Source organism: Dermacentor albipictus, chromosome 5 (genome assembly GCF_038994185.2).
Source record: "Dermacentor albipictus isolate Rhodes 1998 colony chromosome 5, USDA_Dalb.pri_finalv2, whole genome shotgun sequence".
In the NCBI taxonomy this organism is placed as follows: domain Eukaryota; kingdom Metazoa; phylum Arthropoda; class Arachnida; order Ixodida; family Ixodidae; genus Dermacentor; species Dermacentor albipictus.
Window position 1 is genome coordinate 39,096,699 of NC_091825.1, and position 26,596 is coordinate 39,123,294.

Genomic DNA, 26,596 nt, shown 5'->3' on the forward strand with positions numbered 1-26,596 from the left:
CATGTAAAAGGCGGGATTGATGATGTGGAAATTAGAAAGATGAGTGGGAACACTCAATGGCAGATCTAAAGCGTGCTGTATCGCGGATGAGTGCAGCTTGTCTGGGAAGGCCATTCCAGTCTCGGGCAGTTCGGACGAAGAATGACTGCAGGAACGTACTGGTGCGGGCTTGTGGTGGGATTACGGAGTTCGGATGGCCTGTTCGACGAACACGATGAGCCAGCTGGACCAGCTGGCTGTCACGAGGTATGGAATAAAAAAACCTGTGATAGAGGCATACTTGCATCAGTAGTAGCATTATTAGAGTATTACAGTATTTGCAAAAAGCCGTGCAATACATGGCGAGAAAGCCGGTAAAGCAGGCAGTACGCAGGGGGACCCCCTGCGTACTGCCTGCTTCCCACATCCATCTCCTCAAGGCAGATGAGGAGATGGATGAGAATAGAGAACGCGTCGAAGCAACCGGCACATAATGTGATGTTGATACTAGGCTGCATAAAATGGAGGCTTTCCAGGAAGAGCTTCTCAAATAGGTGCAAAAGCTCAAAAATGAGCTGAACAGAGAGTGTGATGCGCAGAAGGTAGTTGAAAAGAGACTTGAAGCAGCCGAGGAAAAGCTGAACAGGGCCGCCATTGTGACCGAGAATATGCGTGATAATGGAACGCAGACCCCAGACGTGACAGGCGAGCGAGGGCCAGCGAAATACGTGGAACGCACGCAGGGTGATGAAGGGTTAGCTGGAAAGAGCGACACCTACCTTGAGACCGCCACGCGAAAGAAGCGGGAGCCCAGATGACAATGCCCCTTTCGAGTCCGAATCACGCGGAAAGGACAAAGGGAAGCAGGGAAAGGTAGGAGAGAGTGAAAGGGTGATTATCGCTGGTGACTCAAACCTTGCTGGGTGCTTAAAAGCAATTGTGCAGAGGGTGAAAGGCGACAAAAGAGTGGAGGTAGGGACATTTCGAGGGCGGACACTGGGTTCGGTCTTGGAGCGAGCAAAAGAAACGCTTGCGGAAAATGCCCACGTGCGCAACCTTGTCATAGTAGCAGGTGGGTTAAATGACGTCCTAAACAGCAAAGGGCCAGGACTAGCCCAGCGCTTGGGGAAGGGGGTGGACGACTTGCGCGAGCTATCCCCTCAGGTGCAGATCTGGGTGTGCATGGTGCCGGAGGTGCCTGTGCGTGACAGTCACGTACAAAGAGCCGTAGTGGCTGCTAATGAGGCAGTATGGCAAATGAGCCCAGAGAAAGGCTTCGAGGTTGTCGAAGTGAAGAGGGAAGTGAGAAGTTGTGGTGGTTTTAAACGAGACGGAATCCACTTCAATTACAGGCTAGCACGAGAAGTGGGCTGGCGACTTGGAGGTCGCGCTGTTACTATTTAGGGGGCCCGCGGGTGCTCAGGAGGTCAGAGTAGATCGTAATGAAGAAGGTCCCCCAGGGAAACATCAGAAGAGGATCGCCATTGATAAGAGAAAAGCTGGAAAACAAGAAAAAGAGCTCGCCATGCAATAGGCTACATAAACATGCAGGGCGGCAGAAGAAAGGAAAAAGTGGGCCGAGATTGAGGAACACTTACATAGAGAACAAATAGTGGTGTATGTGGTTACAGAAACGCACCTGAGAGACTCAGAAGAGTCACCAGTCATTGAGAATTATGCTTGGGAAGGGTGCAACAGAACTAAGTCGGAAAGAAAGGGAGGGGGAGTCCGGAACGCTCATCCATCAGGGAGTCAAATGGAAAAGAGTAAATTCAAAATGTCAAGAGCATCTTTGGTTATCAGTTACAATGAGTGGGAAAAAACTTGGCTGGGCGTTACGTAGTTGTGGACCGGAAATAATTGCACAGAGAATAATAAATAGTTATTCGAACGCATAAGCGCAGATATTAACGGTTTCGGGTATGATGCTCAAATTATCCTATTAGGTGACATGAATGCCCACATAGAGGATTTGGATGGCTATACCGACAACAACGGGAAGTCAATGCTAGACCTTTGTGAACAACATAACCTCGTGATCGTGAATACAGGGCCTAAGTGTGAAGGACAGATCACTTGGAAAGTGGGAAACCGGCAATCGACCATTGATTACTGTCTGATGACAGAAGGAATTCATGATAAGTTGAGAGAAATGGTAATCAATGAGGAAGGGTTTAACAGCATAGGGAGTGACCATAAACGAATCATGTAGAAAATGGTATATGTACTTGGGAAAGAGAGCAAGGAGAGCAAAATGACCAGTCCAAATTTGAACGCTGAACAAATAGCAAATACAGTCACTAAAGTTCCGGAAGAACTTGAGAAATGGCCAAATAAAGAGTGGGAATATGTTAAGCTTCTAAGTGTGATAACAACAGAAATACGGAAAGAGAAACAACATGTTCGTTGGAAAGGAACAAAAAACCGAAAAGCTGGTGGAACAGGGAGGTACGAGAAGCGATCGCCGAACGACAGAAAGCATCTCGAGAGCACAGGCAGGCAAAGAACCAGTAAATGGGAAGAACCAGTAAATGGAAAGAACCAGTAAATGGGAAGAACCAGTAAATGGAAAGAACCAGTAAATGGGAAGAAAAGAACCAGTAAATGGGAAATATACCGGGAGAAAAAGTCCATGGTTCAAATACTGGTGCAAGCAAAATTAAAAAGTGAAAGTGAACGTTGGTTGTCAGAAATACGTGAGAAAAAAAAGGCCGCACCTAGAATATTTTGAAACCACATAAAATTATTAGGCAGGAAGTCAACAAAAATACAAGATATCCTAGACGAAGATTAAAACAGACTAGAAGGAGAAGCGGCAATAAATTACATCCGGAAAGCAACCGCCGAAACATTACAAGGCAATCACGAGGTTGTACTTGATGAAAAAAAGAGCATGAAAGAGACCCAAGTGCAAAAGGAGCTGGTGCTGACAAATTTAAACTGGAAGAAAGTGGAAGAAAATATTCCTAAGCGCACAGCCACAGGGCTAGACGAGGTTCCCGTTAGGCTGATCAATGAACAATCACCAAAAAGTAAGGAACCTCTGGTGAAAGCAGTGGAAGAAACTTTAAAACATAGACGAATACCAGACTAGTTGGCGATAAAGTAGAATGAATTTGATTTATAAAGGTAAGGGGGTGAAAGACAGAATTCACTCGTATAGACCGTTGACCATTACATCGGTAATATACAGGCTAGCAATGTAGGCAATCAAATTAAAGCTTCAAGCATGGGCAGAAAATAATGACATTTTGGGAGAGCTTCAGAATGGCTTCAGAATAGGTAGGTGGTTGGATGATAACTTGTCTGTTCTTACTCAGTCTATTGAAATACCAAAAGTAGAAAGCAGACCGTTGTATGTGGCCTTTTTAGACATTACAGGAGCCTACGACAACGTAGACCGCAACATTTTGTGGGATATTCTGGAAGGGGAAGGCTTAGGTAACGATTGTCTACAGCTTTTGCGAGAGATTTAACTAGATAATGCCGTTTGCGTTGAATGGGAAGGGATGAGGAGCGCGGAGAAAGTTCATGTCAACAAGAGACTGAGGCAGGGGTGCCCTTTATCCCCACTGCTGTTTATGATGTGCATGGTGAGGATGGAGAGGGCGCTAGAAAGATGTAATATCGGGTTTAATCTCTCATACAAACAGGCGGGTACAGTAGTTGAGCAGCAACTCCCAGGTTTATTTTATGCGGACGACATTGTGTTGCTAGCTAACAAACAAAGTGATTTGCAACGTCCATCTGTGGACAGGAAGGCAACAATTTAGGTTTGAAATTTAGTGTTAGAAAATCAGGTGTTATGGTATTCAATGAAAACAGTGAACAGACAGCGGATATACAAGGCCAAGAAATACCTCGGGTAACCGAACATAAATACCTTGGTATATGAATAAACGAAGGCAATGAATGTATGGAAACACAGGAAAAAACCATAACAGTAAAGGGGAAGAGAAATGCAGCCATAAGGAAGCACAGAGCGCTATGGGGATATAATAGGTACGAGGTCCTCCGAGGTATTTGGAAAGGTGTATTGGTTCCTGGACTTACTTTTGGAAATGCGATTGTGTGCATTAAATCAGGGGTACAATCAGGACTCGGCGGGAACCAAAGGTCACTGGGTCGCCTTGCATTGGGCGCTCACGGGAAGACTAGAAATGAGGCTGTGCAATGAAGTGAGAGAAGCTAGCAGTAAAATTGAGTATGAAGAGCGGCTGAAGAATATGGAGGAAAGCTAATGGGCTGGGAGAGTGTTAAGTCAACTGTAGAGGGAACACTTTAATTCACAGTGGAGGAAAAGAACTTGGAAGCTTACGAGCAAGTATGCGGCCTGTAGGTTGGGCAACACAGCAACAAAGAATGTCAAGCGGAAAGTCAGAGAGGCTGAATAATTCTCATGGGTGGCGGCAATGAAAACGAAACCTGTGATGAGTAACTACTTAAGAGGAAAAAACGAAATCAGGAAAGAAACCATTTATGATAAATCAAAGGGAAGCTCATTACTTTTCGGAGTGATATCGGGATGCCTTAGAACACGCACCCATAAAGCGATATATAAGAAGGAAGAAGAAGCATATGCTTGCTGCGTTAAAGGTCGGGAAACAACGGAGCATGTTTTATTAGAATGTGAAGACGTCTACCCAGCGGTCGATTTAGGCACCACTGGCCTCCTTGAAGCCCTTGTGTTCAGCGGGAGCAGTGGTAAAGCAAACATGTCCGCAATACACATTAGTAAGGGGCGATTGGTGGATTGCTGGAAGAAAAGTAGGGAAAGGACAAAAGACGGAGACGTACAAACGAACAGTTCGCAATAGGGGATCAGAAAATTTGGGCGTGGTAGTTCATAGTGTTTTGTTTTCTTTTTAATTGTTTAACCTAGGTAGGATATTAGGCAGTATAGTAGCAAGAGCTTGGTGGTGCAACCCACCGTCCCGTTCCAAAGGGGACGCTCTTAACATCCATCCATTCAACGATGGAAAGGTCCGAATGAGTTTCTTGCGCCGTCTTTCCCCTTTTCCGCGCTCCTCCCATGTACATGCACGCTCTGAACACACCCTCGGACCCGGAATGCAAGACAGCAATAGCAACATTGGAAAAGTCGAAGGAAGAAGCAAACTAAGCTTCACTTTAAAAAACGTTGTCCTAATTTGTTGGCGTAGAGCGGCGTGTCGTCGTGATACCGTCAGTCGAGACCGTGTCAGGACCACACGACTTCTTCGTGTCTGCGTTAAGGATTAGGTTTACATCCTCAGGAGTCTTATCAATCGTCGATTGGAAAGTACGGTTGAGAATCAAAAATACGGATTGCCAAGTTATCCGTCCTAAAGACAGAGTGGAAGTGGGTCTTAAAGAAGAAGCTATAGCCTGCGTATCAGAAATTGCAACATTATTTATTCTCAACGTGTCCAAGGATGACCCAGGTGGTAGGATAGCTTTGCGAAATTTACGAAGATTAGTCTTCATTGATTTCGCCAAGGTTACCTTGTAATAAAACGCTTTTTCAGATTGAATTTTACAACAAAGTTTTTTTTTGGATCCAAGGAACAGCATGAGTTTTGTTGAGTAGCCAGTGCGCTTTGACCGGCGTAATCTGGTCACATGAGGTGATGAATATAAAAGGTACGATGGAAAGGAAATTCAAGGAAATTCAGTGTTTGTTTTCTTTGTTTTTAAAGTATTGAAAAGGTTGATAGATTTAGTCACAATATTTTTGAAGGAGCTTGTCACGGTTTTAGTTCCACTGGTGGGACTTATTTGCTCAAAATCACCAAAAGAATCGCATAAAGCGTATGTTATTGCCAAAACCACAGTCCGGTTAAAGTCGAGAAATGTGCAGTAGATACAGCGAGACTTAAGACGACGCCTAAAACTGCAACTAACATAGCATTGTGGTCAGGTAGTCAATCAGTAACATCGCGTTCATAAGCGGCATTAAAAAATGGCTGTGGCTTAGGTAAGGTTAAGCCCAGGATGCGAAGCATACTAGCCTTTATTTTAGTTGTTGAACCACTGTTTAGCCTGGTGAACTGCTGTTGCTTGGCTATATTTGGTTCGGCTAGACGAACAAACAACTCATGCATTACTTCTTCGCCTTCAAGAGTGGAACGCGACAGCGTTCCCGTCGACCCGCCAAGGGGTGTAAGACAATGGGCTACAGGGCAGCGACTACGCGCCCTGCATTGGACGCGGTGAGCGTCGAGCAAAGCAGCGTTCGGCGCGGCAACGAAATGTGCGCCTGAGCAAGAGACGCACGCCTTAGAAACAGCGCGTTTCTAAGGCAACACCGCATTCACTAGAGGCGCTTTTGTACCGCTTTGAAGCGTTGTACTCGTGGCTCAGTGGTAGCGTCTCCGTCCCACACTCCGGAGACCCTGGTTCGATTCCCACCCAGCCCGTCTTGCAAGAGTTGAGCCAAAGCCACTTCTCATCTGTCGTGACGTCACGGTGTCACGTGATTTCATGGTCACCGCCGCGCCTGAGGAGCTGGGTTGAGCCCTCGTAATATGCTTCGCATAAAATGGATGTAAGGAAAACATGATCAAGGAAAGAAGTTTGACAAGTGCAATCCCGAACGATCTTGTGCAGGCGACAGGACGATGAAATGTGGACAAACTCCCGCCCGATAGCTACTTCGTGTCTGAAACATCAGTCGAACTGCAGGACGCTGTGCACGCGTTTCCGCTGCGTCGGACTATATTTAGGCATTTGAAAAACGCCACATTTATTACGGATGCAATAAAAGAATTATATTAAGTAAGTAAACAGAGGCCTCACTTTCTGAGGCTGTATGGTCATTTCGGACAAACTGCGTCAAGTGGAGGTCGACCCTTTCGAGCTAACAGCGCGCACTGAACACTTGCTGAAGAACAAGTTTCATATTTTTCACTATGGGTTCCCACCATGCAGAATTTGGAAATTTGTTCTGCTCGTTCACTTTACGCAGCGAAGCAAAGTCGTAGGCCATTGAAAAAATCAGCTTCCCACTGGTCACCTATTATGCCGCTATTTGGGAAACTATTTTGTCTCGTGCTCATCCAAAGAAACTCGAACCGCGAGAGCAGCACGCAAGGCTCCCCATGGACGCACGCAAAAATCACAGGCGTGCGTAGGTGGCGGCTCCGTATGCATTACATACCGTTCGTTTTGAGTTCTGTACATGAGCACTTTGCAGAACCTAGCGACCTTACGTACGCAGCGCCATTGCATGAGCTACATACGCAGTAGCAAAACTGTCTATTAATTTGCAAGACGCTAGGCTCCTTCAAGACCGAGGAAGCACGTACTCTCGTGTCAACTTAGAGCTAGATTCACGCCATGGAGCGGTTTGATACTTGACAGTAGAGAGAAAGAGAAAACTTGATTTGGTCGATTAAGGGTTTAGCGTTCGGTCTTCGTCTTCATCGCTGCAGACGCTTGACATTCTTAGCAGGGTTGGGCCCCTAGTCCAGGGCTCCACTGAGCCGCGCTGCTTCGCTTGCAGGCTGCACCATTGCCCTTTGAGTGGCGAACTCGCAGCTGGTGAGCCGGCTCTCCCATTGCTCCGCACTCGGGGTTTTGTGTTGGTGAAATGTGTAGTTACGTTTACACTACCAGGCTATATGGTAAAGCGTGGGGGTTACCCCGCACCACGGGCATGTGTTCCTAAATTGTGTAGGATACATCTTGCTTAGTATGTGTAAGTTAGAGAAGGTTCCCGTTTGCAGCCTCCGCCAACTAGCTGCTTCTTGCTGTGTTAAGGCTTTCTGTGGCGGGGAGTATCTAATTCTCTTGCCTCTGTGGTAGCTCAGTAACTCTGAATAGCCGATCTCCACGGTGAAGTGCTGTCCCAGGGCGTGCGGCCGCTCGACTCGGCACGTGATCTCGCGAGCCAAGCAGTCTGCCCTTTCATTTCCTTCTATCCCCGTGTGTGCCGGAATCCAGATTAGCTTATGGGTTGCGGTGTGTCTGAGGTGTTCTGCCTTGCTGAGGATAGCTAAGGCAGCCCTGCAGATTCTACCAGTTGTGTAGTTCCTGCATGTCTCTTTTGAATCCGTTAAAATGATGATTGATTTGTCGTTTCGATAGCCCTCAGCCACCGCCAGCGCAACAGCGACCTCCTCCGCTTCCACTATTCTGGCGCTACGTGTAGTTGCGCAGGTGATTAGCTTGCCTGCGTTGTCAACCACTATTGAAGCTTCCTTAATGGTTTTGTATGTCTCTTCCATGGATACAGCGTTGCAACCGTCAAAACCATGTTTTCTAGTTTGGGTAAATGCCTTTCTACATAATCTGCCCGCGCCTGCCTTCTGGCCACGTGAAGATTTGGATCCATGTTTTCCGGAATGGGATTGACTTGCTGGGTCTTACGGATCTCGTCGGGTATATCGGCGGATCGATCGAGATGCCTCCTTGCGTCGCGACCTTACCTTGTCAGGAGCGCTCTTCCCGTAGCCGTGTCTCTGAGTCGGTGAAACTGTGCTCCAAGCTGTGCTTTTGCCGGTTCGGCGAAGGTGTTGCTAATCCCTAGCTGTAGCAGCTTGTCGTTCGGTGTGTTTCTTGGTAGGTGGAGTGCCGTTTTGTAGGCCTTCCACAGGATTCTCTCTGCTTGTTCCGTTTCGCTCTTCCCGTAGCCGTGTCTCAGAGTCGGTGAAACTGTGCTCCAAGCTGTGCTTCTGCCAGTTCGGTGAAGGTGTTGCTAATCCCAGCTGTAGCAGCTTGTCATTCGCTGTGTTTCTTGGTAGGTGGAGTGCCGTTTTGTAGGCCTTCCACAGGATTCTCTCTGCTTGTTCCGCTTCGCTCTTGATCATGCGGTGGTATATGGCAGCGAGTAGGTTACCCTGCTGACTGTGAGGCTTCTGACGACTTTTAGCGTGTCGTCTTCTTTCATCCCATGCCTTCGGTGGGAGACTCTGGTTATCATTCTGCCTACCTGTTCAGCCGACTTGCTGAGCAGGCTGAGTGTGTGGCTGCATTTCCTGCTTGCTTGTAGCCACATTCCCAGGACTCTTATCGTGTTCCTCTCCGGGATGTTTTTTCCCCTCCAGTTTCACCTCGAGCGGTACAGTAACGATTGTCTGCTGGCTACCTACACACCATGCTTCTGTGCTTACAATGCTCCAACCGGGTTAGAGGAACTTTATAAGTCGCGATCACGACCAATCTTTTTTTTCTTGTAACCTGTGTGTATAACTTGTAGCTCATTGCAGGCTGCATGTTTAGCTCAGTGGCGACTATCTTTTGGGGAACAGTTCGGTTCAATGCAACTTAAATGGCGAAACAGAAGGTGCAACCTGACCTGCGCTCAGCTTTACCCCATTCGAAAATTTTCGACAGGGGGTTGTTTTAAGCAATGTTTGTTTATCGCAAAATCGTGTTTTGCAATTGTGAAATTTTTCTAATCTTTTTAATACCGATATGATGGAAAATTGTCAGTCCGGCTTTGTTCTGCGTGTTTCATTGCAGTGTTCATTTCCGTGTTGCAGGTGGAACCGCTTAGCCAACATACGAAGACCACGACTGCTTCAGTTTTGCCGGAAGAGCAGAATGCTGGGAATGAGTCCACAGACGTATGAATAAAAGAAAGTTGGAAAATTTACGCTATATTCTTAGATGTATGTTTGGACGTTACCAGCTGGTTTCTGTACAATACTTCTTAGGGAATGGAGCACGTAAATGACATGTGGATTTTAATTCTGGTTTATATGCACCTGCTTTTGCAAGACAGGAAAGAATTTCACATTACGAAGCTGAAACTCGCTACTTTTAACAGTAACGAATCCAAATACAATCAGAGGAATAACAAAACTATGCCACCTACTTTTTCAGTATGCGTATCTTTTGCTTATTTCTCGGAGTATACATCCATTTTTCTCAACCATGAAAAAATACCGGCGCTGGAAGTGTGGTTGAAGAAGTTAATACATGCCTGCTTTACGACCATGTGAGTAACCTTGCCAGTTACGCTCATTGTTTCCTCTACCACATACGTGATACGTTACGTAATACGTAACGTAATATACGTAATACGTAATACGTGTTACGTTACCGTGATCAGGTATATATACATTAGGTCCACTGCATGTGTGCGCCTTGCACCGCTATATGCGGGCCGCTACCATGATTTCGTAGCATGATTGAAGCCCGGACAAGCCCGGACCACCCGGTTTAACCTAAATTCACCTGTTTTACTTGCCCTCCACCATCTCAGCAAGAAAAAATGCTGAGAATGGGTTGTTGCGTACTGCGATATCACTCTGACGCCAAAGTATCTGCGATGCTTTGTCGTACGTATTCAGAGTATCTGCTTCGTGAGACGCTGCGAAGCCTACAGAAATGGCATATTTATTTATTATTTATTTATTTTGATTTATCAATAGGTCGCGTCTTCAGCAAACCCAAAGAGGGAGCGGGCTTAGATCCTCGTAGGCATGTAACAAGATAGAACAAGTTCCCCAAAACAACAGGAAGACATGAGGTAGATCAGAACACTTTTGAACAACAAGCACATCAATATTATATTACCTACATGGATACTCTTCCCGTACACAAGAAGACAATGTCTAGCATTATAGATCGTATGCTATACGTGAGAAAAATGTACAGACGGAAACAATACAACACTACAAGATATTTTCTGCAGTTTTACAGCAGGAAAAGTAGTTATACAGGCTGCATTACCTGCTCCACTAGTGAACAAAGCTGATCTGCATTTGGATTATTTACAGCTTCGCATGGTACCACATTCCTAGTGTTCACAGCGGGAGGGAAATGGGAAAACTTAAACGTATTGCAATGCGTAATAAAGGGCCGGATGCACTTATCGTAGTTTGCGCTACTAGACCAACGGCCAGGCGGATGAATATAGTCGTCTTTTCTTGTTTTGATGTGTCCGTTAAAGAAGAGATAAAAAAAAAAACTTCATACGTGCAACATGACGCCTGCAGCAAAGATTTCACAAATGCTCTTGATTGCGCACGTCCGTTGCACTGTCGTGCCAAGAATACTTTGTATAGATAATTCTAAGAGCCCTTTTCTGTAATCTTTCAAGGTTATCGCTAAGGTGCTTTTTATGACGGCCCCACACTATGCTTCCGTATTCTAAGATAGATCGGACCAGAGTTTTATAAGCAGTTAATTTTACAGCCTGAGGTGCTTTACTGAGTCTTCTGCGTAGAAACCCTAATTACTTGAATGCCTTGGCGCATGTATCGATAATGTGGTTATGCCATTTAGGGTCTTGCAAAATGTGACATTCAAGTATTTTGCTTCGTCGACTGTGCAATATTCAAGCCTTTAAGATTGTACGTAAATAAAGCTCGTTTTTTTCTTGGTTAGGCTGATGAACGCTAGTTTAGACGCATTTATTTCCATCCCCCACGTGTTGCACCATTGGGCAATGCCTTGTAAAGAAGAAATAAGCTATTGTTGGTCGTCAGTACTGCGAATTGCAGTATAAATGACAGACATCTGCGAAAAGTCGCAATGTTACACCTGGTTCTGCACAAGAAGAGATGTTGTTAACGCATATAAGAAACAATGTTGGTCCTAAAACAGACTCTTGGGGTACACCGGACAAAACGTTTAGGCAGTCAGAATATACATTGTTGAAACTTACATACTGGTACGATTTGTATGGTAAGCCGAAATCCATCTTATTACTTTGTTATTCATGCCAATCGATTCAAGCTTGGCTATTCATTTTGAATGAGGTACGCGATAGAATGCTTTCGCAAAGTCAGAGTATTGCGTCAGCTCTAAGTTTAGAATCAATTAAGCCAGCGAAGTCATGAGTAATTTCCGCAAGTTGCGTTACCTTGGACAGCTCTCCACGGAAGCCGTGTTGTTTAGGGTACAGTATATTGTTATACTCTAGTTAGTCCATGATGGCTTTGTTGAGGATATGCTCCATTAATTTGCAACAATAAGTAATTATTGATATGGGTCAATAGGTTTCCACAGAATGTTTGTTACCATTTATATGAATTTGGATTATGCTAGCGCGTAGCCAGTCTGTCGGAACTGCACCGATTTTCAGTGAAAGCGTAAATATTTTAGGGAAAAAAGAGGTAAGTTCTGCATAACGCTTTAGAAACGCAGTTGGGATTTTATCTGGGCCAGGGGATTTCTTATCATCTACTTGTGAAAGCAGGTTCAAGATACTTCGTTCTGTTATCTCGATTTCCGGCTAGCCTTCTCACGTTGAACGAGTGGTACATGGACTGGGAATGCTGAGGTGAAGACAGATGGGACAAAAGGAATCGAATGTGTTAACTATTGCGTGCGTATTTTCACTGTTGATTTCCATCTTACGGATTGGACTGTCCGGCTTAGCAAGGCAATGCGAAAGTTTTTTTTTTGGTTGCTTCGTTATGAAATTTGTGAAAGTGTGTCAAAAGAACTTATTTCTTTCTTGCCATAACAGGCCTCTAATTTCGTGGTAATATATATTCATTACTGTTGGATCGCATTTACGCTTCCGGATTCTCTTCAGCCTCTGTTTGATATGAACAATTTGTTGCGTTATCCAAGGATTCCTTCGCCTTGTACGTTTACTTTTCGTAGGAATATAAGTTTTTTTTTCATAATTAAAAATTGCAGTGGTAAATTTTAGCTACAAGTTCTCGACATCATCGGAAGGTACCGCGTAAAAATTGTTTTAATGCATTTCAGCTAATGAAGAATGCTTTAATCGTTTCCTCAACAATAATATTTATTAAATATATGTGAATTTTCAGTGTTACTTTTTGCCAGGCTAGGATTAGGAAAATACATTAGAATCAATTTGGAGTCACGTATTTCATCTTCCACCTTAACGTCGTTATCTACTGTGCAGGAAATCAATGAAATGTCTAAAATATTAGAAATAAGCCCTTGGATGCGTGTCGCTTTCGTTACACATTAGGATAACGAAAACTTAGCATGCAATCAAAAAGTCGGTCGACGCTGTTTGCTTCAACAGCGTCGTTGCAACAAGTACTAGCTTCAACAGCGTCGTTGCAACAAGTACTAGCTTCGTCCAATCACGCTTTTTCTCGAGGAGGTAGTTGTGGAATTCCATAAGGTAAGTTTCAGGTGCCCCAGGTCATCTGTATACTCCACCTATTAGTAGAGGTGTGCTTTCTAATGTGGCAGAGCACCAGTGACTCTCGTGGTTAGGTGTACTTGTGCCTCTTGGAACGTTATACTACGCCCATAAAGAAAGCAACATAAAGAAAGTCCTCCATAAGAAAGCAACAAAATCCCCATAAAGAAAAGCGTCAGGCAGGGAGATACGATCTCTCCAATGCTACTCACAGCGTGTTTACAGGAGGTATTCAGAGACCTGGATTGGGAAGAATTGGGGATAAAAGTTAATGGAGAATACCTTAGTAACTTGCGATTCGCTGATGATATTGCCTTGCTTAGTAACTCAGGGGACCAATTGCAATGTATGCTCAATGACCTGGAGAGGCAAAGCAGAAGAGTGGGTCTAAAAATTAGTCTGCAGAAAACTAAAGTAATGTTTAACACTCTCGGAAGAGAACAGCAATTTACAATAGGTAGCGAGGCACTGGAAGTGGTCCAGGAATACATCTATTAGGGCAGGTAGTGACGGCGGATCCGGATCATGAGACGGAAATAATCAGAAGAATAAGAATGGGCTGGTGTGCGTTTGGCAGGCATTCTCAGATCATGAACAGCAGGTTGCCATTATCCCTCAAGAGAAAAGTCTATAATAGCTGTGTCTTACCAGTACTCACCTACGGGGCAGAAACCTGGAGGCTTACGAAAAGGGTTCTACTCAAATGGAGCGCGACGCAACGAGCTATGGAAAGAAGAATGATAGGTGTAACGTTAAGGGATAAGAGACGAGCAGATTGGGTGAGGGAACAAACGCGAGTTAATGACAGCTTAGTGTTTAAGGGTTACGGACTGGATTCCAAGGGAAGGGAAGCGTAGCAGGGGATGGCAGAAAGTTAGGTGGGCGCATGAGATTAGGAAGTTTGCAGGGACGGCATGGCCACAATTAGTACATGACAGGGGTTTTTGGAGAAATATGGGAGAGGCCTTTGCCCTGCAGTGGGCGTAACCAGGCTGATGATGATGATGATGACTATTTTGTTTAGCGATGGCCACTTCGCCTCAACCGCTATCACAATCTTTGCAAATTAGGCTATAATCTTCTGAAATTATTTGTGAATCGTGGATAGAGCTAGGAAGCCACGTCTCGGTAATCACTAAAATATCAGGCTCGTATGCCAATAAAATGTCATCTACTTTATCTGTTTTGTTCACGTTGCTTCGAACGTTGAAACACAATGAAGATATTTAAAGATTTTTAATAAACACAAAGATATTTGAACTAATATCCTCGCGACCAGTCATCTCCGAACGAGCTAGTTTACGATGCATCCTCTTTTCCACGTGCTTATCCCATGCGTATAGCGTGTCATTTATTTTCAGCCTTTCCAAAAGAAGCAAAACCCTATCATCGCATGCACGGTTTGGTTTTGAGGATTCCGATAACTTCGTGCGCGTTTCACGAACTGCAAATGAAAAATCCTGCGACACCGATGAGTCTGTGCCTTTGAGCATTAAACAGTTGCGCAGAACTGTCATTTTTTCGGCAAAATAAAAAAACAGCAGTAGGACGGGTTGATGTCGATTAGCTAATCTTTCGCCAACGCGATGGACGCGTTCCACAGTTTTAACTTTTACTTTCAGGAAATTGTTGAAGATTTTGTTCTCGACATATTTCTTTAAAGATGCAAAACCTTTATTGTCACTTTCTGGGATACCATATATCACAATATTGTTCCGGTGGCTTCTGTTCTCGGAATCGTCCATATTATAGTATAATTGTGTGACTTGCTTTTGAACTGCACTATTAGTTGTTTCACACTTTCCAACTTTTTCTTTGCAGTCTTTGAGTGTTGCAAGCGTGTTCTCAATGAGAGACAGTCGTGTTTGAATGCCCTACATACCGATTTGAAGTTCAGTATGGAAGCCCTAATTTCTGTGACGGTATGTAAAATCTGTTGCAGAACTTCAGAATCAAGATCAAGGTTATCCTCTGCATAATAATCAGGACCTGGGTTTTCCTCTATGTCGCCAGACATAATTAGCAATAAGTGAACCATGCGAGACACATTCATACAACATGACCACAAACAGGCAGGGCTCGGCAACACCACCAGACATGTACAGCTAGTTCTACGACACTTCGTAAGACGATATTTTTCACCAACCTGTACACAGTAGAGCACGAAAGTTAGCATCGTGTGGAATCAGGTGTTGTCCCAATTTATGCAGTTCCTGGGAGGTCGCTAGAGTTGCTGGATTGCCGAAACATTTATCAAGATGGATCACGTTGGGCGTTGCAGAGTCAAACCGCAACAGCGATATGGTTGCAACAGGGGCCAGGTCAACTTGATACGATGCTGTCGATGTCACAGACGCTGTGTGTCGGAAGGGAGCCGGAAAAGAGGCATCACCGCGCAAACCGGGTCCGAGGAATACATGTACACAGTAGAGCATGAAAGTTAGCACCGTGTGCCTTGCGGTGCCACCGAGCCCACTTCTAGGTTATACGAGTGGCTAACAGCTTCGTACCACATTGGGTTTGTCACCGTTTTAACCACGTTTACAGTTTGCTTGCGCATGTTTCTTTCCCTTCTAAATGATGTCACGGAGATTCCTCGCAATACGGGCTTAAATGGTGTGAGGTGCTTGTAAAACGACATTCTAATAAAAAATTGCATTTTAATGTCAGTGCTCCGCTGTGTTGCTTGTCGTTATCTTTACCTTGTTTTTATTAGCCGTGGACTATCTTGTCAATAAAGGGCAATGGAGCCACATTGCGTAAGAAAAGGTACCGTATCACATAAAGCTGCTCCTTTAGCATTTGTTTGCAATCTGTTGAACTTGAATTTTTGTACCCGAAAAGCAAGCATAAAGTGGTGACTAGTAGCGTTGCCTCAAAAAGGCTAATCGAACGTCGTGTCTGCTTAGACGAGGTGACGTTTATGTGCTTTTCAAGAGAATATCGTGGCGCACCTTGAGAAGCGTTACCTGTCTGTTCGGCTGATCAGACACAAAGAGCGGGTTGTGGAGAAGGTGTTGGTAAGGCCACGCAAGGAAGTGAAGATAGATATCCAGGTGAGGAGAGTAGCGCCAATGTGTGGGATGCGTCCGTTTCCCTTTGCTCAGGTTGCTCTGGCTGGTCGAAAATCGAGATAGAGTGCAACGGGGAATTACAAATGCTCATAAACAGGTTCTAAGCGACGAACTGTTTGTAAGAGAAAGGCCATATATGTACAGAAACGTGCTGGACATGGTTATAATGCCACACAAGGAATTTTGTCAAGCACGAAGAAATTCATTTTCACCGGGAACTCCGAGTAGCCAGTGCCAGAGCTATCGGCGGGCAATCATAATTTTACAACGAAGATGTTTATGACTAGGGTTCCGTGCACTTATCGTGCCCATCAACAAACCTGTGTGAGCGAAGAGTATCATCATCCGCAATGACTCGTGCCACTACCCGACCACTCGGCGTCGTCTTCTAGCACAGCTGGCTCGTCGGCGCACCTCGGCGTAACTGCGCCGTTAGCTCCTGCGAACGCTCGCGAGTTTGTCGTCATCGTCTACTTCGACAGTTTGCTCCGTTGACGCTCATCATGCCAGTGTTCCCATATTGCCGTTCGCTCTGCGAAGGCGCTGACGGCTCTGACCCTCTGCCAATCGGTGCGGTGACTTCGGTCTTAACTTCTTTGCGTCAGTGCATGGCTCCAGCCTTCGTGGACGTTTTTGACCACTGGCTCCGATGCCCCTCACCATGATAGTGTTCTCAAACTGCCCCCTCTGTGAAGGCGCTGACAGCACTGGCCCACTGCCAGTCGCTGCAGTGATTTCGGTCCCAAGCTCTTTGCCTCAAAATTTCGCGAACTGAAAACACTAATCTATATAACGTGAATATAGCACGAATTACCACGAATGTATAAAATATGTGTCTAGGCACCTTTCCTCAAGATGACTACCGATCATGAAAATAAATGTGTTCGTACCTTTGTTCAAAATTCTGCGTGAGCTCTTTGTGATGTGGTACGCAGCTTCCCTGGTCATCCATGTTCACAGAACGGAATGTCTCACGTTGTCTTCTTTTAGGGATGACGAAGTCTCCAGTTATTAAAAAAAGTGCAGTTCCGCACTATACACATCGATGATAAATAGATTGTGACACCTTCTGATACGTTTGATACTCATAGATACACTGAAGAAATATTTTCGTGATGGAAGGTCATTTGGTAAGCTATGGTAAAAAATGTATAAAAATTACAGAATGATACCATTTCTGAACACAGCTTCTGGCTGGTATTAGCATAGAGCAATGTGACTCCATAATGTGTCAGTTTCATTTATGTCCCAGCGATGGAAAGAAGGATTGTAGAGTAATAAATGACAAATTGCACATAAAATACCCCTTTAACAAATTAATCAATAAGTCATAAAACAGCAATATATCGAAACTGTGAAAGGACACGAGAGCAAGTAGGAACAGCGTGGATTGCGTTATCGAGTGGCTGGTAAAACTTTTGACCAATCAAAATAAATAAGGCACATTCACAGCACTGACTAGAAAGTTGTATAAGATCGCACCGCCAGAGGCCCTTGCGTTGCTGAAGGACCTCACCCTTCTTGCGCTGTTATGTACCCCATTTTCATTCCGATGCATATACTTTGCGTAGTTTTCGAAGCCACGTCAGTTGCTTGAAGCTTGCCTCACTTCGCTGCAGCTTCCCTCACTGCCTGCTCGCTTCGTTTTAGCGCTTGAGAGTGTGTACAGCGAAGTTGTATATTGCTAACCAATTCGTCCATCCGTCAGTCCGTCCGTGTGTTGCTTGCAACCCAAAAACTCCTCCGGCGCAACCCGATGCACAGGCGCGCAAAAAACAACAACAAGGGATATAGAGGCGTGCGATTGGCTGCGCCACTAGTGACGTCGTTGCTTTCCGTGGCGGCCGAGTGCATGTGCAGCAGTTTCGTCCCAGCAACGAAATGGCTAAATCAAGCGCCCCACGTGCTCCCGAAGAGCAGACACCTTTTCATAAAGGCCGATCCACACGACGGACCAAATTGCTCTTTTGGACCGCGGTCCACGCATCACGTGATAGGACGTCACCAGTTCGTGCGTACGGCCGTTGGCCCGCGCAAGACCGCGGCCCTCGCGGTCCAACAAATCGGCGAGGCTCTTCCCGCTTCCGTTTTGGCGGCGGACCGCATGCAAACCGCAGCAATTTTGGCTTAGCCAACCAATGTTGTCCGGCAACAGAGTGTCTTCAGCAAAATCCAATATAGTTTTTGGCTCAGCAAAAGCCAGTCAAGCCAGTCGTTTCATATCCGCCGTTCCGCCTACACGTGCGTGCAGAAGATAATTTTTTAAACATCGTGTCCTCTTGGAGTGACGAGGAGGTTTTTTTCATTTTGTATGCCTCGTTGAGCAGTTCCCGGCTTTGTGGGACTCGAGCCGGAATGATAACAATGATAACACTCTGGTCGAGAGTGTAGCTGGTTGGTCTGCTCTGCCGTCTGCGATGGCGGTCCGCCGTGTGGATGTGCTCTGCGCCGGACTGGGCCGCGCCGGGCCGTGACGTCGCATCACGTGACCGAGCAGCCCGCGGACTTGGTCCGTCGTGTGGATCGGTGTTAAGCAACGCCACGAGCAGAACTGGGAAGGAGCTCGTCTAGGCCATGCCCATGCACCAATTCGGGCACAAGAGCAGGCCCGTGGGACTAAGCGCAAGCAGCAACTGCGTGCCGGGGTTCCAGCAGCCTACCAAGCCGTCGTTTAATGAACCGTCCGGATTAATCCAGTGATAAACACCGGAGCCGCACGTTTCAGCTTCACTGGTTTACCATCTGTACGGAGTGTTTAAGCGGTAATTTTTTGCCAACGGAATACCTCATGTATGCCATACGTAGAAGAAGCTGCGCTTGGCGAAAAAGCAACGGCCTGCACTAGCATCCGAACGTCGTTATCGTCTTCACGTCAATGGCCTATTTGTCGTGGTAAATAATGGTCTTGGAGTGACCACCAGCTACTTCGTTGTCTCCGCTTCTGGCAAATCCGGTTTGGCTCGGCGGGCCTCGCCGAGGGACACTGAGCCCTGCTCTTTCTTGGAACCAAGGTGGCTGCCCGACTGCGGCGCCAACACAGCCACCCGGAAAACCTGCTTGTACTCTTCAAAGCCAGTAGACTCTTAGACCTCAAGCTATCAAAACACGTATCACTTCCCTTCACGAAACCCCACTCCCAGCAGCCGGTAGCACTAGGAGCGGCAGAAAAACCATAACTCCGAGCGACAAACGGCTGGGATCCAAATCTAGCAATCCTAAAATTATAAGAATCATAAAGATACAGCCAACCAAAAACCCTACAAATGCTAAAACTAGGTACTCGATCAATCAAAAACTTCAACAATCATAAAGCTGCACGACTTCTAATACTCTATCAATGATAAATCTCCGACAATCTAAAAACTCTAGCAATCCTAAAACTAGCAATTCTAAGTCTTTTGCAATCGTAAAGCTCTAGAGAATCCTAGCAAACCAAAACTCCAGAAAACACTAGCAATTAAACTAATTTAGTAGTCCTAATACTCTATCAAATTCTTGCTATCCTTCATTATAACAAACTATAGCAATCCTAATCTTTGAGCAAACTAAAGAATCCAAACTCTAGCAATACTGAACTTCCAGCAAACTCTGGGAATCTTAAAAATGTAGCGAACTGTTGCAATTCTAAAACGCTATCAAACTTTAGCAACCATAACATTCAAAAATCCTAAAACTAAAAATGCTAAATCGCTAGCAAACTTCAGCAATCCTAAAACTCTAGCAAACAATTTGCAATCCTATTCTCTAGCATTAACAAGTAATGCGGAAACTGGAGCAAAATTCAAGCAACCTTTGAATGATAGGAAACTCTTGCAATCTTAAATTCTAGATATTCTAAAGCGCTAGTAATCCCAGCACTCTAGCAATCTTAAAGCTGTAGCAATCCTAAACCTCTAGCATTCCTAGAACGCTACCAACCCTTATACTGTAGCAATTACAAAACTCTGGTAATTGTAAATCTCTGACATTTATAAAAATTTTGGAATGCTAATGCTCTTGCAATCATGAGTTTCCATTAAACTAAAGCTCTGGCAATACTCTAGCAATGCTAAGGCTATATCAGTCCTAATACTCTAGCAAACTCTACAAATTCTTAAGCGCTAGCAAAGTTTTACAGTCCTAAAGCTCTAGCAAACTCTAGGAATTCTAACACTCCATCAATCAGTACACTCTAACAATTCTAAAGCTCTAGCAATGCTCAAACACTAACAACCTCTTCCAATCCATAGCGCCAGCAAGCTCTAGAAATCTTAATAATCTAGCAAACTCTGACAATACCGAAACTCTAGCAAACTCTAACACTCCAAAATTCCAGCAAACTTAGCAACCCTAAAACGTTAGCCAACTCTAGCAATCCTAAAGCTCTAGCAAACTGTAGCAATCCTATTGCTCTAGAAATCGTAAAATTACCACTCCTTATTCTGTAGCAATCCCAAATTGAAGCAAACTGAAGCAATCCTATACGCTAGCAACGCTAAAACTCTAGGAATTGAAAATTCTAGCAAACTAGCAATAGTGAAACATTCGCAGTCCTGTTACTCTACCAAGCTCAAGGAATCAAACTCTAGCGAGCTCTAACAATGGTCAAACAAGCAAACTCTGCCAACTCTCTAAATTTAGCAGTCTTACTACCCCAGCAAAATCTACCAGTCGTTTCACTCAAGCAATAATGAAACTCTAGCAGCCTCTGGCTAGCCGAAGTTCTATCAATCCACCAGAAAGCTTAAAATCTAACAAACTCTAACAATCCCGAGACAGCATATATTGTAAACATGTAGCAAACTGAGGTAAACTCTATAAAAAGCCAAAATTTCTGGCAATCCTTAAACTATAGCAAACTCCACCTTTCTTGAAACTAAAATTATGGGGATTTAGATGCCAAAACGCCTTTATAAATTTGAGGCACGCCGTACAGGGAGACTGCGGAAATTTTTACCCCATGGGGTTCTTTAACGTGCGCCCATATCTATGTGCACAGGTGTTTTCGCATTCCAGCACCAACAAAATGGCGCCGCCGAGGCCAGGATTAGATTCCGCGGCCTCGTACTTAGCAGGCAATCCTTAAATTATAGCAATCCTAAAACTCTAGAAGTCTCTAGCAATCCTTAAATAAAGCAATCTTAAAGCTCTAAAACTCTCTAGCAATCCTAAAGCTCTCGAAAACTGAATGAATGCTGAATCTTTGGCAAACTCTTACAAACTCAAGTAATACTAAAACTCGAACAGTCCCAAAACTTTTCCAATTCTAATTTCTAGTGCTACTAAAACTTTAGCGAAATGAAGCAATTCTAAAACCAGCAATTCCAAACATCTAGCATACTCTACAAATCCTTAAACATTAGAAAACTCTTGTCATCGTACAACTCCAGCCAGCTCTAGCAATCCTAAAATTCTAGCAATCCCTAAAGTAATGCAAATTGTAGTTTCATTTCATTTTATTACCCTAAAGATTCATGACGGGTATTACATAAGTGGTGGGTACATGTATTTTGGCGAACAAGTGTTAACACAATGAAACATGACTGGCAACATTATAGGCAAAGTTGGATGAGCACGTGATGGCTGCGATGTCGTTGGGTAGGCCCTTCCAGTCTGCTGCAGTATGGGAAAAAATGATGCGGCAAGGGAGTAGTTCGGGAACGAGGTCGGGAAACTTGAAGCGGATGACGAGCGCGAGGAGATATGCGGGCTGGAGGGATGATGTAGGGTGCGCGACCTAGTGAACTATGGAAAAATTTGTGAAACAACCAAATGCTGGCAATGCGGCGATGAGGTGATAAGGGCAATATGTCGGATTCAACTTTCAAAGCTAACACACTGATGCCGTAACAATATGATGAATGGGTGAATCTGTCTGCTCTGTTTTGGACTGATTCGAGTGCATTGATAAGGTAAGCTTGGTGCGGTTTCCAAATGGGTGAGGCATATTCTAATTTTGGTCTGACAAGGGATTTGTACGCTAATAACTTCACATGTTTAGAGGCTTGGCGGAGATGACGTCTTAAAAATCTAAGTCTTTTATTAGCGGATGAAATGATGTTCATAACGTGTGTACTCCAGGACAAGTCGCCACACAAGGTAATCCCTAAGTACTTGAATACTTTGTTTAGCGCAAAACGACAGACACAAGAAAGACGAAAGGACAAGGCGCCTTGACCTTGCGATAAATTACACAATCATCGGCGAACATGCGAATACTACTAGAGACATTCATTAGTAAATCGTTAATATAAATTAGAAACAGAAGCGGACCGAGGGCAGACCCTTGCGGAACACCTGACGTTACTGGGATAGGATTGGAGTTGTGGTGAGCGGTTAGTCAGGAATTCTGTCCATTTAAAGATATTAGAGGGGAGGTTCAAATATGAAAGTTTTAGTAGTAGGCCTTTGTGAGGAACCTTGTCGAACGCTTTTGCATAGTCTAGAAAAATAACATCGCTCTGTAGGTGAGAGTCAAGATTAGCATGCAAATTATGAATAAAAATGGCCAACTGTGTTTCGCATGAGAAGCCTTTTCGAAAACCGTGTTGCGCAGAATGAAAAAAGTTGTGACAATCGAGAAAGCTCATGACACTGGAGTAGATGACGTGTTCCATGAGTTTGCAGGGTACGCTGGTAAGGTAAATGGGACGGTAGTTAAGGGGTGAATTTTTTTACCTGATTTCAAGACTGGAACGACCTTACCGCTTTTCCACTCGCGTGATAGTTGATCTGATAACAGTGACTGTGAAAAAAGTAAGCATAAAAATTGCGCGCAAATATCCTTGTTATTTTTTAAAAGCTTTGGGTTAATATTGTCGATACTGGATGAAGATGAAATTTTCATGGTTTCAATTAGAGACGAAATGCCAGATGACGTAAAGACAACTGGCAGCATAGCATAATTTATCACTGAGGGTGGTGCTGGAAATGATGGCAGTATTTCAGTTTCTTTAGTAGATACGGATGAGAAGGCAGAGTTAAACATAGTAGAGCACTCAGCCTTAGTGAAAACTGTGCCTGACTCATCTGTGAGGGTTATTTCTGGTGCGTGATGCGGATTGATAACTTTCCAGAACTTTCTGGGGCTACTAGTTAGCATATTCGGCAAGTCCGAGGGAAAAAAGTATGCTTGGCATTAGAAATCGCAGCGAGATATGATCTTTCAGCTTCGGGATATTTCACGCATGCGCTATGCATCCCCTGAGACCTGGCTGAACGGTAAAGACGCTTCTTTTTGTTCTCCAAACGTTTCAGTGTTTTAGTAAACCATGGCTTTTGTGAATTAGAGTGAAAACTGGTTTGGGGGATGAGTCTATTAGTTAGATTTTCTAGTTTGTCTTTGAACAGTAACCAATTTTCTTGAACACTGCGGTATTGAAAACGTGACGAGAAGACTTTAAAAAACGCGTTAAGTTCATTATTTATGGCATTACAATTTTCTTTGTTTTAAAGACGGATGGTTTTATGGTATTTGCGGCGCAGGTTTGGCGTAAGGAGAAGGTTAGCGTGAATTACTTTGAGGTCGCTTATTTCAGGTTTCAGGTATTGGAGGAATTAGAGGGCAGTAAATGGAGATATAATAGTGCTCAGTGAAGATAGGAGGCCAAAAGAAGCATACACGGTGCTAAAAAGCGGGCACGTCCTGTACTACCGGGGTTTAGCGGAGAGAAGAGAACTAGGCGTCGGATTCCTGATTAATAAGAATATAGCTGGTAACATACAGGAATTCCATAGCATTAACGAGAGAGTGGCAGGTATTGTTGTGAAACCTAATAAGAGGTACAAAATGAAGATTGTACAGGTCTAAGCCCCTACATCCAGTCATGATGACCCGGAAGTCGAAAGCTTCTATGAAGACGTGGAATCGGCGATGGGTAGAGTGAAAACTAAATACACTATACTAATGGGCGACTTTAATGCCAAGGTAGGCAAGAAGCAGGCTGGAGACAAGGCAGTGGGGGAATATGGCATAGGCACTAGAATAGCAGGGGAGAGTTATTAGTAGAGTTTGCGGAACAGAATAACATGAGGATAATGAATACCTTCTTCCGCAAGCGGGATAGCCGAAAGTGGACGTGGAAGAGCCCGAACGGCGAGACTAGAAATGAAATAGACCCCATACTCTGCGCTAACCCTGGCATCATACAAGATGTGGACGTGCTCAGCAAGGTGCGCTGCAGTGACCACAGGATGGTAAGAACTCGAATTAGCCTAGACCTGAGGAGGGAACGGGAGAAACTGGTACATAAGAAGCCGATTAATGAGTTAGCGGTAAGAGGAAAAATAGAGGAATTCCAGATCAAGCTACAGAACAGGTATTCGGCTTTAACTCAGGAAGAGGACCTTAGTGTTGAAGATATGAACAACAATCTTATGGGCATCATTAAGGAGTGTGCAATGAATGTCGGTGGTAACTCCGTTACGCAGGACACCAGTAAACTATCGCAGGAGACGAGAGATCTGACCAAGAAACGCCAATGTATGAAAGCCTCTAACGCTACAGCGAGAATAGAACTGGCAGAACTTTCGAAGTTAATCAACAAGCGTAAGACAGCTGACATAAAGAAGTATAATATGGATAGAATTGAACATGCCCTCAGGAACGGAGGAAGCCTAAAAAAAGAAGAAACTAGGAATTGGCAAGAATCAGATGTATGAGTTAAGAGACAAAGCCGGCAATATCATTACTAATATGGATGAAATAGTTCAAGCGGCTGAGGAGTTCTATAGAGATTTATACAGTACCAGTGGCACCCACGACGATAATGGAAGAGAAAATAGTCTAGAGGACTTCGAAATCCCACAGGTAACGCCGGAAGAATTAAAGAAAGCATTGCGAGATATGCAAAGGGGGAAGGCAGCTGGGGAGGTTCAGGTAACAGCAGATTTGTTGAAGGATGGTGGGCAGATTGTTCTGGAGAAACTGGCCACCCTGTGTACGCAATGCCTCATGACCTCGAGCGTACCGGAATCTTGGAAGAACGCTAACATAATCCTGATACATAAGAAAGGTGACGCCAAAGACTTGAAAAATTATAGACTGATCAGCTTACTGTCAGGTGCCTACAAACTATTTACTAAGGTAATCGCAAATAGAATCAGGAACACCTTAGAATTCTGTCAAGCAAAGGACCAGCCAGGATTCCGTAAAGGCTACTCAACCATAGACCATATTCACACTATCAATAAGGTGATAGAGAAATGTGCGGAATATAACCAACCCTTATATATAGCTTTCATTGATTACGAGAAAGCGTTTGATTCTGTCGAAACCTCAGCAGTCATGGAGGCATTGCGGAATCAAGGTGTAGACGAGCCGTATGTAAAAATACTGAAAGATATCTATACCAGCTCCACAGCCACCATAGTCCTCCATAAAGAAAGCAACAAAATCCCAATAAAGAAATGCGTCAGGCACGGAGATACGATCTCGCCAATGCTATTCATAGCCTGTTTACAGGAGGTATTCAGAGACCTGGAGTGGGAAGAATTGGGGATAAAAGGTAATGGAGAATACCTTAGTAACTTGAGATTCGCTGATGATATTGCCTTGCTTAGTAACTCAGGGGACCAACTGCAATGCATGCTCACTGACCTGGAAAGGCAAAGCAGAAGAGTGGGCCTAAAAATTAATCTGCAGAAAAGTAAAGTAATGCTTAACAGTCTCGGAAGAGAACAGCAATTTACAATAGGCAGCGAGGCACTGGAAGTTGTAAGGGAATACATCTACTTAGGGCAGGTAGTGACGGCAGATCCGGATCATGAGACAGAAATAATCAGAAGAATAAGAATGGGCTGGGGTGCGTTTGGCAGGCATTCTCAGATTATGAACAGCAGGTTGCCATTATCCCTCAAGAGAAAAGTTTATAATAGCTGTGTCTTACCAGTGCTCACCTACGGGGCAGAAACCTGGAGGCTTACGAAAAGGGTTCTACTCAAATTGAGGACGACGCAACGAGCTATGGGAAGAAGAATGGTAAGTGTAACGTTAAGGGATAAGAAAAGAGCAGATTGGTTGAGGGAACAAACGCGAGTTAATGACATCTTAGCTGAAATCAAAAAGAAGAAATGGGCATGGGCAGGACATGTAATGAGGAGGGAAGATAACCGATGGTCATTAAGGGTTACGGACTGGATTCCAAGGGAAGGGAAGCGCAGCAGGGGGCGGCAGAAAGTTAGGTGGGCGGGTGAGATTAAGAAGTTTCCAGGGACGGCATGGCCACAATTAGTAAATGACCGGGGTTGTTGGAGAAATATGGGAGAGGCCTTTGCCCTGCAGTGGGCGTAACCAGGCTGATGATGATGATGATGATTTCAGGTAGGTATGTAACGGGCTGAACGCTGTCTGGGTGATTGCTTAATAAGAGATCTAAAATATTTGCGCGGTTCTGTGTTGCGCGGGTAGGTTCAAGTATTACCTGAGTAGGGTTGAGGTTATTGCAAAAATCTAGGAATTCCCTTGTTCCTCCATTGTTAGCTATAGGTGCGGGCTGGTTAT

The 26,596-nt window shown here is 44.5% G+C and overlaps 1 protein-coding gene across 1 annotated transcript in view; it reads left to right on the top strand.

Annotated features, from left to right (window-relative positions):
• The window catches only part of LOC135909525 (uncharacterized), a 106,904-nt gene that overhangs the window by 25,023 nt on the left and 55,285 nt on the right, over positions 1 to 26,596 (top strand). Inside the window, exon 11 of the mRNA XM_070539366.1 lies at positions 9,444 to 9,527. Coding sequence (XP_070395467.1) covers positions 9,444 to 9,527 — 84 coding nt within the window. The remainder of the gene's footprint in view (positions 1 to 9,443; positions 9,528 to 26,596) is intronic.